The sequence below is a fragment of the Ascaphus truei genome, chromosome 3 (assembly GCF_040206685.1).
Source record: "Ascaphus truei isolate aAscTru1 chromosome 3, aAscTru1.hap1, whole genome shotgun sequence".
In the NCBI taxonomy this organism is placed as follows: Eukaryota; Metazoa; Chordata; class Amphibia; order Anura; family Ascaphidae; genus Ascaphus; species Ascaphus truei.
The window spans coordinates 358,847,769-358,868,951 of NC_134485.1; the positions used below are offsets into that span (position 1 = coordinate 358,847,769).

The 21,183-nt window shown below is 44.1% G+C and overlaps 1 protein-coding gene across 1 annotated transcript in view; it reads right to left on the reverse strand.

Moving 5' to 3' along the window:
- Positions 1 to 21,183, reverse strand: part of FREM2 (FRAS1 related extracellular matrix 2) — a 210,593-nt gene that overhangs the window by 86,203 nt on the left and 103,207 nt on the right. Inside the window, exons 4-6 of the mRNA XM_075593184.1 lie at positions 20,205 to 20,435; positions 6,945 to 7,070; positions 2,551 to 2,802 (exon numbers count right to left, since the gene is read on the reverse strand). Of these exons, the coding sequence (XP_075449299.1) occupies positions 2,551 to 2,802; positions 6,945 to 7,070; positions 20,205 to 20,435 (609 nt within the window). The remainder of the gene's footprint in view (positions 1 to 2,550; positions 2,803 to 6,944; positions 7,071 to 20,204; positions 20,436 to 21,183) is intronic.

Below are 21,183 nucleotides of genomic sequence, written 5' to 3' on the forward strand. Positions count from 1 at the left end.
GTATGGCCAAGAGACCTGAGTGGTCCTGAGAGCTTGCACTTTCCTACAATACTGCTTAGTCATTCAAATAATTATATCTACCCTACATTTTGTTATTTTCTATAACAAACTGTTTTATTTTTTAATAAAAATAGGGTTGAAAGAATCTTGAACATTATAAGGAGACAAATGCTTTTGAAAAAGGAATGACAAAAATCAGACCAATGATGCTCCACGACTATAACTATATACATTGTAATGATATTATTATAAGAGAAATGTGTTGGCAAAGTATTCAAGGTTAAAGACTACTGCACCTGTGAAATAATATGATGGTCTATTTACTTAAATGCCCTCGCATGTGTGCCTAGAGATGTAAAGACATAAAAGCTCTTCTTCAGTCTTAACTTTCTCCTGGTGTTGATACCAGCAGAATGTACACTGTATCCATTGTACTTTTTAAACCATGAAAAACCTGGCACAACCACATACAAAAATTCAATTATGTGAAACAGTATAACAGAAAGTGGGTGTATATTTGCAATAGCAATATTACATTACCAGTAAGTAAACCTCAAATGCTAAAATACAATCTTAAAATAGAATACTAATAATTTAACAGATGTTAATTCAAATGTGCTCAAATCCTTCCTTAGTATTGCCTGTTTTTCAAATTTTCCCAACATTTCTGTTTGTGTTTCATATTTTTTGGCACGTTTTCACAAATTGAAAAAAGTAGTGGTGGCAAAATGAAAGATCTTAATGGAGGCCGCTGAACTTTCTCTTTGTATTTTTTACCCCGCTTCTTCTTCCATGTCTCGTTCCCACTTCTTTGTTTCACTCTGACTTTTCTATCTGTCACTAAACCCTGAGAATATTCTATCTCTAGTGGCCATTGTTCTGCTATTCCAATGCATTGTCTCGCTCTCAAATGTGTCTCTATTATTTCATGTCTAGTATTTGCAATCGTTATTTCTATTATTCCCCTTTTCCATTGGTTCGTGTATATTCTCTTTTGTTCACTGTCCACATTCCTTCTATTGCTGCAATTGCCTCTTCACTCATTACCTCTGGTGTGTAGCTAAATGTTTTAGAGGCTCTGCAGCCCATATCTTGCATAACAACACATAGATTACTATTCTTTGGCAGACATAGTAGACTTTGACAGACTGCAGAGAAATAATGTATATTGCGCTGCCCAGAATATTTTTGTTCTGATGATTTTACTCTGCAAACACATAAATGTAGAGTCATTTGTACAGCGTGTACTACGCATGATTGTGCTGTTTTTAGTGTCCACCCTGCTGCTAAGCGCTAATGAGATGGCTAATTTCTCATGTCATCTTGATTAATGAAAGCTCATACCTAAAGAAGTTTCTATCTTCCCATCCATAGCTTTCACTTTATTCTTAGTTAGCTTAGCAATTTGCTGACTTTGTGTCATGCTTTTAGTGGGAGGTAGGGTTATGTTGAAGTAATGAAAAAATAATTGCGTTATTTCTTAAAGTGATTTAGCTAACACTTCATCTGTGTGTGTGGAACTCATGGGTTGTCTGTGAAATTATTTATATTATAGTCAGGTATATAGATAAATGGTATGACTAATATAAATATGTACAATATAGACATAAATATGTCTAAGTATAGCTTACAAAGGCTCTACTTTTCCATGCAGTTGTACTTGAAAGCAGACATAAATGTAATATAAACATTAAGAATATGACTTATTATTTTAGATTACATTCAATGAACACTACTAAGAAACAGCTACATGGTTACGTCACTTATGTGTCAATCATACTAATAGTAAATTAAATATATACATTTATAGTAAACATCGAAAGTAATACATAATCCATGTAAACTCATCTCACAATTGTAGGATTTCAGTTAAATATTTGGAAATTAAATATAGACAGAATAGCAGTAAACAGCACAGGTCACATTTATATTATTGATATGTCCGACTATCTGGGGACCACACAGACCCATGTAGCAGTTGAGATTATGGTCAAGGGTCAGGAGAACAGATGTGGGGATGCCAAGAATAATCAAAAGAATGAATGTACAATGTCTCAAAATTGTATAGAGAATAGTAATACTGTATTACAAATAAACATTAGTTACTCTTTATAGCAGAAGGCTCGTGCTAATGGGAACAGGATTCAAACAATGATACACTTAGGTCTAAACATTAAAATGTATTGAAGTATTCAAGACACCGTTTAGCACAGCTTCTTACCAAAATGTGTTTAAATTTAACACACCATTGCATATTCCAAGCATATATATCATTACGTATTATGGTAAACATATACGTGATGTATTACACACATATACATATATATGTGTGTAATTCCGCCCATATATGGATTTTTTACATAATTAACCCATTAAGGTATATATATATATATATATATATATATATATATAGTAAATAACTTATCTAAAAGTTGAGGGAAAGCCCATGTACTGTACTTTATTTTTTAAGCCATAATTTCCAGAAAGGACTTGCAGAAACTGCAGATCATAAATACTTAAAGCATGACGAGATTTAAATAGAGTACTTACCGTCGTCTGTGTCAGGTACAATAACAATCTGAGCAGAGGGGAATTCAGAACCAATCTTTCCACCCATGGGCATGCTCAACGTGACATTGAAATACTCTGCCTCCTCATACAATGAATCGTCAATGATAACCACACGACACATCTTCTCCTGCTCTCCTTTGTCAAACCTCAGAACACTGTTATGGTCCTCAGGCCTGGATATGTAATCAGAGTAGGATAAAACAGATGTTGGGACGGTTCCAGTAGCTGTTCCTGTAAAACAGATGATTGGAATGCATTTTACACTTGCAATTTGTCAGACTCTATGTCTGGGGGGCAATCGCTCAACAACAAAATGTATTATGACAAATTGCTTAACTTAATATAAATATGATTTTCAATCTTGCTGCTATCATTTTAATGCAATTTACAATAAAATATAGAAAGGCAGTGGCTATAATATGTGGCTCTACTAACAGCATGGTAATGTAGTACTAAATGACAAATCGTATAAACTTTATTCTGTCCTAACAGGCAGAATACTGTGAGCCAAAGTTGCAATTTGTATCAATATAGCTGCAGAAGAAAATAACAGGTCTACATTTTCAATGATGTTTTTCCCAGATATCAAGTTACATATAGAATAATAGTATTGTACAGACTGCAATTGTGATTGACAAACAGATATGATGCAGGTTGTAATGCCTTTTATTAAACACCATATAATATATCTCTACAGATATACAGATGTAGCCAGGTTTTAAGTTTCCATTTCTTAGGGATCCCACAGATGTGGGAAATCTCTTTGTGGGGGTTCACATTCAGAAGTTAGGACTCAACCCACAGAGGCAGCTGTGACGTTTGCAGTCCTTTGAGCAACAGCATTTTGCTTTTCATCCCGCGGTTCCGGGGATTTGGGGTCCATTCAAGTGACTTAAGGCAGAACATTGCTTTGTAAATACAGTATGGGTCATAAGGCTTTGGAAGACACCCCATTCCATGGAATTGGCCGTAAGGTGTCTACCTGTCTCTATGTCTGTGTCTGTAACACAGATGTCTTATGGCATAGCATCACTTAGTAAAAAAGAAAGAAACCGAATAACGTTTATTCTTGTTTTTAGCTCTGTTATATGTCTTTATTTGGTATTGAGTTCAGCTGTTCTGTTCATATTAGATTAATCCAGCAACCCCAACCCACCTCCCATTTTTTTTTTTAAAGTTACAGCACCCGGATAGGGGTGTCCCATAGAGATGATTCACAGCACACACATAGAATATGATGGAAACATTATATTTATTGATTCCAGAACTGTAAAATAAAACTATAAAAATAAAACTATGTTGTATTCTGTACAGAAATGTACATGAGCAAAAAAAAACACATCAATTATTGGAGGAAGATGATTGGGGGGGGGGGGGGATCTTCAACAGACAACGGACTTTTTGGAGGTGATGTAGGTGGAGTTGAAGGTTTCGGCCTCTTGAAGAATCTCTTCATTGAAGTCTGGACAGATCCTTTCCTTTTCTGCGTGTAGATCTCTCTATAGCAGCTGATTTGGTTAGACACCCCACGACTGACTGTTGAACTCTGTTCAATGTTAGGGTCATTGTCCTCAAATATGGCCAGTGCGCTATCAATGTGCTTGAATGCCGCAGCCAACATTTTGCTTGACAATGATTTACGTGGCTGTGGCTGTGCCACATCAGCAGATTGGTGGGCCTCCTCTTCAGCAATTTTTTGCTCTTCTAATTGCATGAGGTCTTCATTGCTCAACTCGTTAGAATGTGAGGCGAGCAACTCCTCAATATCCTCGGTTTCCACCTCCAAGTTGAGATCTCTGGCCATTTGCACAACAGTTTCTGTAACTTCTGCAACAGTCTCTGTAAGGCATTGGACATCAGACACAAAATCAGGGCACAAATTACGCCAAACTCCATTTAAATTGGATTGTTTCACCTCATTCCATGCCTCTCCGATGTTTCTCACTGCATGGAGAATGTTGTAACCCTTCCAAAATTCTTTTAAGGTTGGACCACCTTCCACATCGGTTGCTCTGATGGCCTAGGCAAATGTTCGCCTAAGATAGTAGGCCTTGAAGGAAGCGATAACCCCCTGGTCCTTTGGCTGTATCAATGAGGTGGTGTTGGGGGGCATGAACACCACCATGACGTTTGGATGATGGTCATCCAGGTACACAGGATGGCCAGGAGCATTGTCCAGGAGCAGCAATGCTTTGAAATCGAGGTTCTGGTTCATGCAATATAATTGCACAGCTGGAATAAATTGATGCTGGAACCAGTCCTCAAAAAGGCTCCCTGTTACCCATGCCTTACGGTTGGACTTCCAAATCACTGGAAGTGTGCTCTTTGCATAACCCTTGAATGCCCTAGGGTTTTCTGCATGATAAACAAGCAAAGGTTTTAGCTTGAAATCACCTGCAGAATTTGATCCAAGCAGAAGAGTCAGCCTGTCCTTTGCAACTTTAAACCCGGGCATAGATTTGTCCTCTTTTGCAATGTAGCTTCTACTGGGCATTTTCTTCCAGTAGAGCCCAGTCTCATCAATATTGGACACTTGACGTGCGCAATAGCCACCGTCCTCTATAATTTTGGCCAATGTAACAGGGAAGGTTTTAGTTGCCTCCTCATCCACACTAGCAGCTTCCCCGGTCACTTTAATGTTATGCAAGTTTGCCCTCTCTTTAAACCGCATAAGGCTAAGGCTCCGCTCCCTCCGTCAGTGCTCCCGCACTGCAGACAGGTGGGGCGCTGACATACACAGACCGCGATATGCGGTCTGTAGGGAGCGGGAACCGGAGCGGGAGGTGGGCGGGAGTGGGAGCTTGAGCGGGAGGGGGGCGTGGCTTGAGCGGAGGGACCCACTACTCTCCCCCCCTCCCTCCCGCCACGGGCTCGGGCTGGAGCTGCTGATCACAATGTAATCACAAGCAACACACACTCATACACACACGCAGGCACTCATACACACACGCAGGCACTCATACACACACGCAGGCACTCATACACACACGCACACACACACACACACACACACACACACACACACACACACACACACACACACACACACACACACACACACACACACACACACACACACACACACACACACAGGTAAGCACTCACGCACTCAAGCACACACATACACACACAGATAGGCACTCAGACACACACACACAGACAGGCACTCACACTGCTTTCCCTCCACACTCCTCCCCGCTCCCCGAAGCCTCCCCTCCTCCCGAAGCCTCCCCTCCTCATTGGCTCACAGCCACACCACGTGACGCGTCGAAGCTAGGGATTACAATTCTCTTGTATCCCCTAGCGGCTGATGCGTCACAGCGTGTAGTGAGCTGTGCAGCCAGGGGGGACTGGGACCGGCTCGGGAGGATTCCCCTGCTGGTGGGGAAAGCCCGTGCAGCCGGCCGCACCGCCGGCCACAGCGGGTCCCAGCCCTAAACCAGCCCTTACTTGCAGTAAACGTTTCCTCAGTGGTCCCTTTTCCATGCTGTTGCTTAATGTCCTCATACAGACTCAAAGCCTTGGCCTGAATTAAGGCTAAACTAATGGGCACATGACGCTGGGATTGATCTTCCAGCCATATGATGAGGAGTTTTTCTACCTCAGTAATATGCCCAACACGTTGCCTTATTGTTGTACCTTGCATAGGCGCTGAGCCCTTGATCTGTTCCAAGATTCTTGCCTTGTCTTTGATTATTGTCACAATAGTTGTGCAAGGTATATCCAAGGCACGTCCAATTTCTGTGTTCGTCTCTCCTTTCTCAGAGCGCTTTATTATTTTTTGCTTGGTCTCCAAAGTTATAGATTTTCTATTCCTTTTTGGAGTAACAGTACTTTGCTTTTTGCTTTGATCAGCCATGGTTTAGGGCCTAAAATACACCACCAAACCTTCACACAGACTGTTCAGAATGATTTCCCTAGCCTGCAGCCGTCTGGTTATTCATTTGTAGCAATTTTTTAAAGCGTCGTAATAAGCCGTTCGGGCGTCGTAAAACGGGCCATAAGGATGCATTGACAAGCGTCGGATAAGCCGTTCGTCGTAAAACGAAACGTCGTAAAACGAGGACCGCCTGTATGTCTTTTTTTTTCAACCTCATCAACTATGTGTAGTTGATAAAGCAGATAAAGCAGAACAAATGAGACATGGTCAAAAACTCACCTTTAGATGATGTTTAGCTACAATGAAGGAATGTTGGTACCTTACTTTCCATGGTAAGTTCGTAAAAGATCTGTGTCATACCAATAATCCTACATATAAATCATCCTATATTTAGCACAATATTTGGATCAGTTGTAAGTCACTGGCCCAAATGAACACCACTATAATCCTGGTACAAAGCAAAGACTTGCAGCTTGTATTAAAATGTACTTACCTTGCTGAGTATAACAGATAATCATCAGTTCTTGATTCACATCTCCACTTCTCCTGACTGGAATAAACAATTCACCAATGTCTTCTTCAATGGTATAAATGGTCTGAGGTATGAAGACAGTAGATTCTAAAGAGAGTAGAATAAATAAGGTCATGAATATGTCGATGTATTTGTATTCCTGTTTACATTAATATATCACGGTTCTACTGAGTTAATTAGTTTTGATATTAATGTTAGAAACTGGAATATTTAATAGATTTCTATTCAAATGACAGCTTTTGCTATGATAAAAATGTCATTCTACCTTTTGCTTAAAAAAAATACCACAAAACTGAATTGAAAAGGCATAAAAAGAAAACAAAATGGTGATTCTTACACGCTGCATAAATACACAGAAATAACACTGCTCCGTTATCTCAATAGCTTTATAAACTGTCGTCTTCTCTTTCATCCCCTTTAAAATCCCCTTCCTTATCTAAAAAATATTGCTGCCATGTATGCCTTGGAAAATATTTTGTTCACTCCTTTTAATTAAAGGCTTACCATAGTTGCTGCCCTGCTTGTTATCAGCAGGGCTATAAAAGCTGTACTCAATCAAAATATTACTATGTTATCTCAAATTGATTTAATCTCTGTGAAAAATACGGTGTATACTTCATACAGAAGACCCAAATAAAAACACTTCTATTCAGGCCATTATTTCTGTTTTTTTTTTTTTTTTTTAACGCAGAATGTCTTTCAAGATTATTCTGATATTTCAATTTGTGATACAACATTCAGCGTCTCAGACGAAAATTCTAGGCTTTTTAAACCATGGGCGTACATGATTTTCTTTAACTGTTACATATGTAGGGATGTGTTAGGAACTCCTACGTGCGCTCGGTGGGAGTGTGGCAGGTTCCGCGGCGGCACGCTAGTATAGGGCGCCTCCATGTTGTTGCGCAACCTTGTCAAGGGCACTGAGAAAGTGGAAAGGTTGCGCATGCGCAATGGAAGCGCGCGAACGACGGGCCTGTAAGGAAAATGCTCAGTGGGGGAACTACAATTCCCAGGAGCCCTAGAGTGGTCACCTGACGGGAGGAACCAATCAGAAGGCTAGGTTTACGGAAACAGGAAAGGGGAAGCGTGGGGGAGAGACCACGCTAGTCAGAGGAGATCTGGAAGGGGTCGGAGGAGGTAGTGCGAGTGCAGGGGGTCCTTGACCCGCCTGCATAGGACAGCTATCCCCACAGGCCCTTAGGAGCATACCCTGAGTCCCAGTAGGTTGCTGAGCTGCAGGGATGCCCTATAGTGGAAGTATTGTCACCTTACTGTATACTGGATAGAGACAGAGCACAGAGTTGCGGTGGTTGCAGTCATCTGGGACCAGAAGGCTGGACATTGCGACATTCGGAGGTCAAGGGTCAGATGCGTCTGATCCTTTGCGAAGTGGTACCGGTCACCACCGTGACCGGAAGGTATTAATTACGTCAAGTGCACCAACACCGGTCAACAGGCGCTGATCCCGCCTTAGGCATAACTCTTTGGAGACACTAGTGAAGTGGCCGAAGGCCTAAGTACACGCAGCTATAGTTCTATACTTAATACATGGACACGGTGTGTGGGACACGCGGTGACGGGACAGAGACATATTCATAAGAGCGTGGCTGAGCCACTATTGTACAGGACAATATTCCCTAGGGGTGTGGCCGAGCCACTGATGTTATAAGGACATTATTCGTTCGCGGTGTTATAGTATAAATGTATGCATTCTGTGTTATTGCCATGGTTCATATAGAGTTATAAGGTTATGTGTTAGGTTATGTGTTATGCGTTGATTGCTATAATATAGAGTGCTAAGGTATTGCGCATTATAGTAAAGTTGGTTGCATCATATATGTGCATATGTTTCTTGCCCAGGGAATCTCACATCACGGGGATCCTGGGAAAGTGGAGGCGCTGCGCTAATTAAGTGTATAAGTGTTACCCCAGGCTCCCAGCTAGTGGAGGCTCAGATCTCCTGGAGCCACAGGTGCGTGCAGTTACCAGTAGTCCCTTTGGGAGCATCAGAAAAAGGGCTACATTTGGAGGCGCTGCTGAGATCTTAGACCTGGGGTGCCCTATATTTTTTTTCTCAACTATGCGACATTTTTTTTTCTCTTTCACCATGTCATTGCCCTTGCGCAAGTGGGCCCAGCGGCATGAAATTTCCCTGGCACGTGCCTTCGCCCTGGGACACGTTCCCGCCACTCTATCCCTGGGCACGGTGACTAACCAAGTAAGGAAACTCCCGCTCCTGAACACTGCCCAAGTGCAAGATCACTATTATGATAGGGAACATAATTGGCGTAAGATCCTATTTGTCACCGACCGAGATATATGCCTTGAAGCACTGCCCTCTGTACTACTTCTGCCGAGGCCCCTGGCATCCATTGCCCGTTAGTACAGGTGGATTCCGCCAAACCCCTGGCTGCGTCCACACCCAGAGGGGCTACCCTGGCCCGTTAATTACCCCGTAGAGCAGTTTGAACCCCCGATGGCCCACTGCAATGGGCCATTCACTCCCTCAGCCATCAGGCCAGCGCTAAGTAGAACCAGTATGTCCAGACTAGACGCCTACTCCCCTTCTGGGGGGTAGCCTGCTGGATAATGCCTCCATCCCCATGCTTGCAGAAGCCATTCACCACTCCACGCAGTCCCATCAATACCGGAAGTTGAAGGCCTTTTCTGGTGATAAACCCACACCCCTGGGAGAAGTCGGGTTTGAAGAATGGCTGTATCACATGGAACAGGTACTTCCTGAATGGTCCTGCACAGATGCTGTTCAGAGGCAGCATATAATTGAGTGCCTGTGACCCCCAGCATCCCACATGGTGCACTGCTATCGGGACGACCACCCAGATGCTGATACGGCGGGCATCATTTACTGCCTTACAAAGACATATGGGGTCCCTGTGGATGCCTTCGCCCTGATGGCCAAGTTCCATGCTCTGGCCCAGAAAGAGGGAGAGATGGTGTCCTTAGATGTCTGCATCTGGATCTGTGAACCCTGTGAGGAAGGGGGTGGTGCAGAAGGTGGATGCCGATGGACTACGCACCACCCAAGCTACTGAGGGGGCTCCTCCCCTTGCATCCTGTGTCCATATACGTCGGCGGCTGCCTCGTGCCGGGACAAGCATTGGCGTTTGACGACCTAATGGACCGGGTTCAAGCACATGAGACTGTGCTGCTGGGGTGTGACTTAACCCTGGGAAAGAAGGCAGCAGGTGTGGTCAAAGACACCAAAAAGTCAAAAGCTAAAGCCGAGGCGTCCGGGGATGGGGATCCAGAGCGCTCTGCATCGGGACGAACCTCGCCACCCTTCCGAGATAACGCCTACCACCATCAACTCCAGTGCTATGCTTGCGGAAAGATGGGGCACATTCGAACTCGATGCCCTTCCCTATGGAGAACGGTGTCTCCGCCGGCCAAGTCCATGCTGTGTATCCCACAGAACAGCGGAGCGGCGGCCAAGCCCTCGATGAGTAATCGGATTGGACCGGCTGCCATCACCAGGGTGGTAATTGAAGGCATCTATGCCTCTGCGTTGATGGATACGGGGTCCCAGGTGACCATAGTATCGACCCTTCTATGACCAATATTTACAACGACTGCCGCTGTTATCGGCTGACTCCTTACGGTTGAGAGGGCTGAGCCACGAAGACTACCCCATCGAGGGAGTGGTGAAGGTACACCTGGATATTCCCCAGCTGAACACCGGCAAACACCATCCCATCGAAGTAGAAGCCTTGGTGTGTCCAGAACGCCAAGATCATCCCAGTGCTCCGATAATCATGGGAACCAACACCGACATTGTGCAATTGGTGAACCTCATGTACTTGCAGGAAGCGGGTGTATCTCCGTTGCTGGCTGTAGCTACGTGCCCGGCATTACAAGAGGCTTGCGGTAAAATTGCGACTGGAGAGAAGCATGGAATGCTGTACAGTCAAGAGCGGGGCTTGACCGAGATCCCTCCCGGGGGAGGGAAAATGATGCTCGCTGCCTGTCACTACCCTGCCAGACGCCCGGAGGATCAGCTATTCTCCTTATGCTTCACCAAATTAGGGCCAACAAAGATCACCCCCCAGCTATTCTCAGCGGCTCGGATACAAAGTATTAGCTTCAGTAAAGCAGTGGTCGGGGAAAATCCCAGCTCGAACTTGGGTATATGTGCAAAACATATACCCGTACCCCATGTGTATTGATCGGCGGCAGCCTTTGGGTCGAATCTACCCCGTGACTCCAGAAAAAAAGGCCATAGGGGAACGCCTGGTGGCCACCACCCATGCCGTTGGCATTTGACTTCGGAGATTCGCCACTAACGGAGGACTGGAGAAGGAGACTGCAGACCAAGTTGGAAGAACGACAGGGGGTGTTCTCCACCAGTGATATGGATGTGGGGTGCAGTCGCAGCGCCCGCCACACCATTTGGATGAGCGACACCACACCGTTCTGGGACCGTTCCCGCCGCATAGCACCCCGAGATGTGGAAGAGGTGAGAAGACTACGAGCCGAAATGGAGAAAGCTGGTATCGTTCAATGGTCCCACAGTCCTTAAGCCTCCCCCATCGTGGTGGTTCGCAACAAGAATGGTCTCTGCGTAGACTATAAGACGTTGAACAATCGTACGGTACCTGATCACTACACCCTCGCACGCATCGAGGACCTTCTGAACGCCTTGACGGGAAGTAAATGGTTCAGTTTACTAGATCTGAGGTCGGGGTGCTATCAAGTGCCCATGGATCTGGAAGATCAGGAGAGAACAGCCTTCATCTGTCCGCTAGGGTTCTACCAGTTCACCCGTATGCCACATGGGATCTGCGGGGCTCTTGCCACCTTTCAGAGGTTAATGGAACAGACACTGGGAGACATGAACCCACAAGATTGCTTGGTGTACCTGGATGACATTATAGTGTTCGGGAAAACGCTGGAAGAGCATGAGGAACGGCTAATGAAGGTGTTGGATCGACTTCAGAAGGAGGGGCTCAAACTGTCCCTGGATAAATGCAAATTTTGCCGTACGTTCGTGATCTACGTGGGCCACATTGTATCAGCTGAAGGGATTTCCACTGACCCAGGGAAGATAGAGGCCGTGGTGAATTGGCCCAGGCCCAATAACATCCAAGAACTTTGATTCTTCCTGGGGTTCTGTGGCTACTATCGGCGATTCGTGGAGGGCTACTCAAGCAAAGCTAAACTCTTGAATAACCTCTTAAAGATCTACCATGAGGACACGGCCAGGAAAAACACCACGGCGCAAACGCCATTTGGAGAGAAATGGACCTCTGCTTGTGAGCAAGCTTTCTTGAAACTGAAAACCAGTCTAACGCAGGCCCCAGTGCTGGCCTATGCCGACCCTGACCGAGAATACGTGCTACACATGGATGCCAGCTTCAGTGGACTGGGAGCAGTGTTGCACCAGAAATATGACACAGAGCTCCACCCCGTGGTGTATGCGAGTCGAAGCTTGACCCTGAGTGAAGAGAACTATCCTGTCCACAAGTTGGAGTTCCTATCCCTCAAATGGGCTGAAGTGGACAAGTTACACGATTACTTGTATGGGGTACAATTTGAAGTCAGGACAGATAACAACCCAATGACTTACATCAACACGTCCGCCAAATTGGATGCGACAGGTCACCGATGGTTGGCGGCCCTGGCCAATTATCGGTTCAACCTTAAGTATAAGCCAGGGTCCACTAACACACTCCGAGAGGAAGCCCTAGCAAGAGGGTGAAACGCGTAGAGGGGGAGATCGTGGTGTAGCCCTAGTGTGATGCTGTCGTGCCAATAAAGTTTTTTCTATCCATCCGGGATCCTGTGAAATCTGTCATGCGCAGTTGCACCACAATTCTTCCACACAATTATCGGTTCAACCTTAAGTATAAGCCAGGGCCCACTAACATAGGGGCCGATGCCCTGTCACAAAGGCTGGGGCTTCAACCCACCATGGATGAGGAGGTATGGGAGGAAATTCCGGGGCCTGGTATACGTGCTCTATGCTCACTTGCAGCAGTGGACAATGACCAGGTGGCGTTCTCAGAGCTAAGAGTAGCTGACTTATTAGGGTGTCAATCCTGAGCCGTTCCCTGGGCCTACCGAGGTCGGGAAGGAATGAACATTTCAGAAGATAAAATCATTTACTGGAAAGAATTGGTGCAAAACCAGATTCAAGACCCAGTGGTGGAACTAGCTCGCCAAGCTCTGCAGCAAGAGAACCCCTCTATTCTTAAGCAAGCCCCCAGAGAACTGGTGAAACTATTGTTGAATGAGTTCGGAAAGTTCGAACTGGACAATTGCCTCTTGTACCGGGTCATTCCATACCACAATCATCCCGACCGGCGACAACTATTCTTGCCTGAAAGTCTGAGAAATATGGTCCTCCAGGCCCTACACGATGATCATGGCCATCTGGGCATTGACAAGACTCTGGGACCGGTTCTATTGGCCAAAAATGAGAGAGTCAGTGGAAATGCATTGCCGAAGGTGTACCTGCTGTATGCAGAGGAAAACACTCCCCACACGGGCGGCCCCCATGGCCCATGTGAAAAGCTCTGGTCCTATGGATTTGGAGTGCATGGATTTCTTGTGTATCGAGCCAGATACCCGGGGCATCGGTAAAGTACTAGTGATTACAGACCACTACACAAGATACGCCCAAGCGTTCCCCACTAAAGATCAACGGGCGGTGACAGTGGCTAGAGTATTGTGGGAAAAATACTTCATTAATTATGGCTTTCCGAATCAACTCCACTCTGATCAAGGCAGGGATTTCGAGAGTACTCTCATTAGAGAACTGCTGAAGTTGTTAAACATAGCTAAGTCACGGACTACCCCGTATCACCCAGAAGGGGATGCTATGCCCGAATGGTTCAACCGAACACTGCTGGACATGCTGGGGACATTAAAAGGCTCTCAGAAGAGGGTGTGGAGCAAGCATGTGGAGACGTTGGTGCATGCCTATAACTGTACTCGACACGAGTCTACAGGGTATACTCCGTACTTCTTGATGTTTGGGAGAGAAGCTCTATTACCTGTGGATGTGCGACTGCAGATATCTACCGATCGGGTATCCAATCGAACGCATTTCCGCTATGTACAGAGATTACAAGACAGCCTGCAGCAGGCCTATAAATTGGCTGAAAAGGCGGCGGCGCAATTAAATGCGGGGAACAAAAGGCACTATGACCATAAGGTGCGACATAAGGAGATCCGTCCGGGGGATGCTGTTCTCCTCCGTAATTTAGGCATTCCCGGAAAGCACAAACTGGCTGATCGGTGGAGAGATGGGGTGTATGAGGTAGAATCACAGATGCCTGGCCTCCCGGTATACTGCATCAAGGACTCCGAAGGCCGGGTAAAGGTATGGCATAGGAATCACCTGCTCCCCATACCTCAAGTAGGGGACAACGAATTGGAGGTACCCACTGTTTCAATTGATGGGGAAGCTGAAAGTACAAAGGATGGCCCAGAGACTGTAATAAATGCCACCTCTGAGAATCCTATGGAGGGAACATCTCAAAGGGGCCTTCCGGCCGCGGGGGCATCTCCCGAAGGAGCTACGGGTAAAGAGCCCCTTGGTCCAACGACAGATACGCTGACTCCCGTGAGTCAGCCCCTAGACCCGCAGAGCCCGTGCTTTGTACCGCAAAGAGACTTTGTAGATTTATCAAGCCCCTCAAGGGTAGAATTGGAAATGCCAAACGAGGCTTACCAGTCTCCTGAAGAGGTAGCTGAAGAGCAACTTCGCCGAAGCCAAAGAACTGGTCAACCTCCTATGAGGATGGCTTATGATCAATTTGGGGCACCCCATTATGAGGCTCAGCAGTGGCTCGCAGCAGAGTGCATTCTGTTGCTGTAACGTTCAATGAAATGTGCAATTTGATCTAGATGAAATAAGTAAGATCACGTTTATATTGTATCATTTTTATTATATAACATTCTGTGTATAGTTATGTAAGTTGACCCAAGCGGGGACGTTGGATTCTGCAAGGGGGAGTATGTAGGGATGTGTTAGGAACTCCTACATGCGCTCAGTGGGAGTGTGGCAGGTTCCGCGGCGGCACGCTAGTATAGGGCGCCGCCATGTTGTTGCGCAACCTTGTCAAGGGAACAGAAAAAGTGGAAAGGTCGCGCGTGCGCAATGGAAGCGCGCGAACGACGGGCCTGTAAGGAAAGGCTCCGTGGGGGAACTACAATTCCCATGAGCCCTAGACTGGTCACCTGACGGGAGGAACCAATCAGAAGACTAGGTTTACGGAAACAGGAAAGGGGAAGCGTGGGGGAGAGACCACGCTAGTCAGAGGAGATCTGGAAGGAGTCGGAGGAGGTAGTGAGAGTGCAGGGGGTCCGTGACCCGCCTGCATAGGACAGCTATCCCCGCAGGCCCTTAGGAGCATACCCTGAGTCCCAGTCTGCAGGGACGCCCTATAGTGGAAGTATTGTCACCTTACTGTATACTGGATAGAGACAGAGCACAGAGTTGCGGTGGTTGCAGTCATCTGGGACCAGAAGGCTGGACACCGCAACATCCGGAGGTCAAGGTACGGATGCGTCTGATCCTTTGCGAAGTGGTACCGGTCACCGCCGTGACCGGAAGGTATTAATTACGTCAAGTGCACCAACACCGGTCAACAGGCGCTGATCCCGCCTTAGGCATAACTCTTTGGAGACACTAGTGAAGTGGCCGAAGGCCTAAGTACACGCAGCTATAGTTCTATACTTAATACATGGACACGGTGTGTGGGGCACGCGGTGACGGGACAGAGACATACTCATAAGAGCGTGGCTGAGCCACTATTGTACAGGACAATATTCCCTACGGGTGTGGCCGAGCCACTGATGTTATAAGGACATTATTCGTTCACGGTGTTATAGTATAAGTGTATGCATTCTGTGTTATTGCCATGGTTCATATAGAGTTATAAGGTTATGTGTTAGGTTACGTGTTATGCGTTGATTGCTATAATATAGAGTGCAAAGATATTGCGCATTATAGTAAAGTTGGTTGCATCATATATGTGTGTGCATATGTTTCTTGCCCAGGGGAATCTCACATCACGGGGATCCTGGGTAAGTGGAGGCGCTGCGCTAATTAAGTGTATAAGTGTTACCCCAGGCTCCCAGCTAGCGGAGGCTCAGATCTCCTGGAGCCACAGGTGCGTGCAGTTACCCGTAGTCCCTTTGGGAGCGTCAGAAAACGGGCTACACATACCTAAAAGATCCTGTGTACGCTCTGAAAATCCAGGTTTTATTAATCCAATGGCACATCCTATTGTTTACGTTGCTCTGAAAATATTTCGCCAGCTTTGCCAGAATTTTTTGTGCACTTTCTTGAAAATGGCCGTATATAGTGGGCCAGGTGACCTAGCACATTCACAATTATATGTTTAGGTGAAGTTTGACATATTATGTAAAACATTTTGTGTAAAAGGGAAACATTTGACCTGACTTGTTTACTTTGGTGACACATGTGTTCAACTCTATGCATTACTTTAACTACAAGTGAATTGCAGTTGATGCATTTGATTATTGTGCAACAACTATTGAATTCTGTCGACTAGGGGGCGTCGTGTCAAAATAGATTTGTTCCCCTCATCATGGGTCAGCTAAGTGCCGAAATATTCATACTAATATTGCTATTACATGTCATAGGTATTCATATCAATATTTCAAAGCATCTCAAAATGCTCGAAATGTTGGTCTTGCTCTGTTCATTCTCTATTGAAAGCCTTTTTACATTTTCCATAAAGAAGAATAAATGTGAAGCTAAATGTGCAATCCTGCCTGTTTCCTTTTTAAATCATTTTACAAATTATAAATCCTGGCTGGGATTTGCTTTACAAACCAAACTAAAAGTAGAAATATATTTTTTGGGGGGGCATATATTTTTTTTTAACCATAATGACTCAGATGGGGTAGGGGGTTAATACTGTTGGTGGTTCAATGGACCACCAAGTTGTCAGTGACTTTAATTTTTATTTTCCCGGTCAAATACAATAGTATGGCCACTCTGCTCAGTTGTTTCCCTGGCGATCAATACAAAAATGCAACTTCACGAGTTGATGTTGCGATTTTCTCTTGGTGATCATGGCAGCTATATTTGAAATTTTTGTTGTTGTTGCTAGAAACTGCCCAAAATTAAAAGTTAAATAAATGGCAACTGGGGTTTCCCTGGACTTGGGAGCCTCCGGTTGAGCTAGGCTGGATCCTCCTTGCTCTTCTAGGGTAAAAAGAAAATATTTGGGTGGGGGGCGGTGGAGGGGGGTGGGGGGGGGTTGGGGGGAATTGCTGCTTTAAGTAACTAGGGGGAACCATACATTTCCCAGAAGCCAACAAAAGACAATCATATACTGTAAGCAAGAAGGGAGAGAAAACGGAGCACTACGTCCAGTGCTTGCTTGCAAAAAACCCCAAGGGTTTCGGGCTACAAGCGTAGGTGTGCTGTTTGTTTCTTTGATCCAATTAACTTCATTTTGTTATCGTGGGACCGCACCCTTGTTATTTTTGCAAGCAAGCACTGGACGTAGTGCTCCATTTTCTCTCCCTTCTTGCTTGCTGATCCTTACAGGCGGAGGCACACTTGACCCCAGGACCGGTGGACGCATTGGCTCTCAATCATCCAGAGGAATTGCATCTCATGTGAGTCCATTACATTGTTCCCCACCTTTGTAACTTGGCTACAAGGATACTTATTGCTTATGTTTCCCCTGTATATACAGATGTTTTATTAGTGCTGGACACCGGCGGGTGTTTGTTATCCTTACCTCATTGCTACGTGGGATTTCACTTTACCAGCTATACATCTTTTGGGGACAGCTTTACCCATCCTTATTATTTCCTATTGGAGGGGTATTCCACATAAGACTTTGCTTATATATATTGGCACTCATATTTACAGCTTTTATTTTTTAGAGCGCCATACAGCATTTTTTCTAATCATATAGTGTAGTATGAAATGCCTTCCCACTTCTGGTTGTTCCGATAGTGAGCATCAAGTAGAATACGTTAAAGTATCCACTCCACTGTAATCTATCATATGTAATTTGTTGCATACTATTTTGAATGTTTAATTATCCCCTCGTAACAATATAACATACACAAATATTACAAAGTGCACAACATACTGGTACACGTAGTAAATTAAAAGTCTCTGCTACGAGGAACTTCTAATCTAAAATGAAAAATGGAGGGGGTGGAGAGGGGGGGGGAGACCCTAATTGCCTCTTTATGCTTTTTATGGTCATGGGAGCACAGATTGAATTTCTGACAGAACAAATAATTATTACACAAATCAAAATGTACGTAGGCAATTAAGCTATATTTAGTAATAAAAGGACAATCACTTAAGGGGAGTCATTTTTAAACTAAAGTCATCTACCATAGAAGATAATGTGGTCACCCTTAAGCAATTTGCTGTGCTTTTCCACTTGACACAGCATAAAGTACTTCCATTTCATGGCAGAAGCACTGTATGCTGTGATTATGGGGTAAGGAATCTTTGGGGAATTTGTCTGAGATGTGCTCCTAAGGCTACGGCCCGCTGTCTGCGCTGCTCACGCACCTGTCAGGCTGGCGGCGTGTGCAGCTGAGTTCCCCAGTCTGCAGTGAGCTGCAGGGGGAAAGACAGGGGGGGAGTGACGGGGGCACGGCCATGATGTCAACCGACAGGTTCGCCCTCATTGGCTGAACTACCGTGGGGCGTGGCCTAGCGCTCCATCGCTAGTTCTGCTTACACTTTGCTGTCTGCAGGAAAAACGGAGCGGGCAGCGCGGCGGCCACCCCTTGCAGCCATAGTGGGTGCTGCAGCAGCCAGCGGGGACCTAGCCTTATTAGTGTTCTTTATAAAGAAATGAAATACATACTATTACAAAGTATCCTTTACAGACACATCGAGGTGTTAATCATGGAAATGTAATAAAAAACAAACCGAAAGAGTATGGACTTCTCCCACAGACTCCTAATCACAGCAGCCCAGGACTAAGGCACATAACTTTCATCTTTTGAACATGGTCCAGAAATAAAGACCAGATGTTGAGCGGGCTGCATGCCAGCACATGCCTTCATTATCAGCTATCTCTTCTAACTTACATTTAGCAATCATTTTATCACTTCTTCACTCCTAAGCTTTTAAATGAATCCCCTTCAAATTTTAAATGAACCAGCTCTTCTCTATCTCTCTAAATATGACACCTCGTTTTTCACACCATTTTGTAGAGAGAGAATATGTTGTAAAAGCAGTTTGAGTTCACATTTCAAAACTTAATGGGACCACATTACTGTTAGGTCATTCTTTAATAGGAAAGGGTTATTGTTTTATTTAGAAGAGACAGATAGACTTATCATGGTTGTGGAGCAGCTGCAGTACAAAGGCTACTATGATGTATGTACAGTATAGATGGAAAGGAGCAGAGCATATATTTTCCTCTGCGTAAAGCTCATAGAATAACCACCAAATAATAAAGGGCATAGATATTCAAATTAAAATTATTCTCATTATAAAAGAGATGCAAAAATGCAAAGAGGAGCATTTGAGTTCAACTGTAAAAGAATTGTCGTAGTTAGTTATTAATTAAACTGTGATAGTGCCAAGCAGGGTACTATCATTCAGAAATTCTCATTAAACTCAATTGGAGGTTCAATGTGATAGTGCTTCGATAGGCATGTGAATAACCCAAATATCCCCAGAGATTACAGGAGACGAGATTTCCCCAACCAGGCAAAACCTTCTTCACAGTAAAGGCAGTGAAAATGGGGAATTTGTTACACATAGAGGCTGTGATGGCAGATGCTAACAAAAATATTGGAATTTCTTTTTTTATAAAAGACAAGTAATACATGGGTTTACAGAACAAATGCAAACATAAGCAGAGCACTGGTCCAGGTCTGTTGACCATTTACTGAAGTCAGGAAATCATTAATTTTCCCTTTTGTTACCATTTTTTTTTATGACAAACAATACATTGGGGAATGCTTATATAATGTATGAAATGTAATTATTATGCCTTTTTACCACAATATTTGTGTGCAGTTTTTCCCTTGTTTTTTTTTTTTGCTTAGCAGTGACAGCTTCCTTAATTGTTAATAATGTTCACTATTCTCCTAGAATAATGGCTCTATATGAGGATGGTATTCCCATCCACTATTTGTCTTTGGAAAATGATTACCAGGTAGTTATTCTTAAGTATTTCATAAAAAATAAAATAAGAACGACACCCAATTGGAATGGAAATACGTTTTTACCATCTCCGGGGTCAAGGATCTCCACAGTTGCCACTTCTGGGAATTCAAGAGCAGCCATGACAGGCTCTGAAAGAACAATCTGGAAAGTTTCAGACTGTTCATATTCGCCATCAGTCAGAATCCGCACTCTCCAGCTTGCTGTCGTTTGACCTGGGTTGAACTGTACTTGTTTCTGGGCCTTCCCCCTGAAGTCTTTGTCCTTTTCTGCTGTCCCATCGACTGTGCCAATACCTTTCGAGAATTGCAAATAGGAAGATGTCAAGAATTTTTCACCTTCATTCAATTGTAGTGAACGGTATAGTTAGGGTACTTTATTAACAGCATAATATTTCAACAGACATACAATACATTCAGAAATCTATACAGAAAAAGAATAATTCATATAGTATAAGTTCTTTTTTTAACCTTATGGCAATAAGGCAAGTCTAAACTCTGAAGTGGAATTTTTGACCTATACTCATTTCTTTGGTTACTTGCTGCATTTTCCAAACGGCTGGATTATATGATTGATTTAATTTTTTGACCAGATATGGTATCTCGGTAATTTGTTTTTAGATCAAATTTTCTAACTACAATGCAACTGTAAAATGCGTAGCATTAGTGAAACCATATTCTGTAAGTGCTGATTTCCCAGGCAGTCCACCAACGTGGGAATCAGTCCCTTCATTGCTTTCAGGTATAAGCCTCTATTTAGCAATTGCATTATTTTTCCTGATAAAACGATATTTATTAAAATCATTTATGGGATTTTTGTACATCATTTATGTATTAATATTTCATGCACATATTAAGGAAAATCAGCAAGAAATAATTAATCATTTTTTTTTAAAATAACAAAATACTTTTTCTTAACATACATTAAATGTAATATTTGCTAAGCAACTCCAGATCTGAGTTTTCATGATTATATTGTTATCATTTTTTCAATCTTCACAGGTGTTAAACAGCAGTCCCATCGAGGTCCAAAGTGAGCTAATAA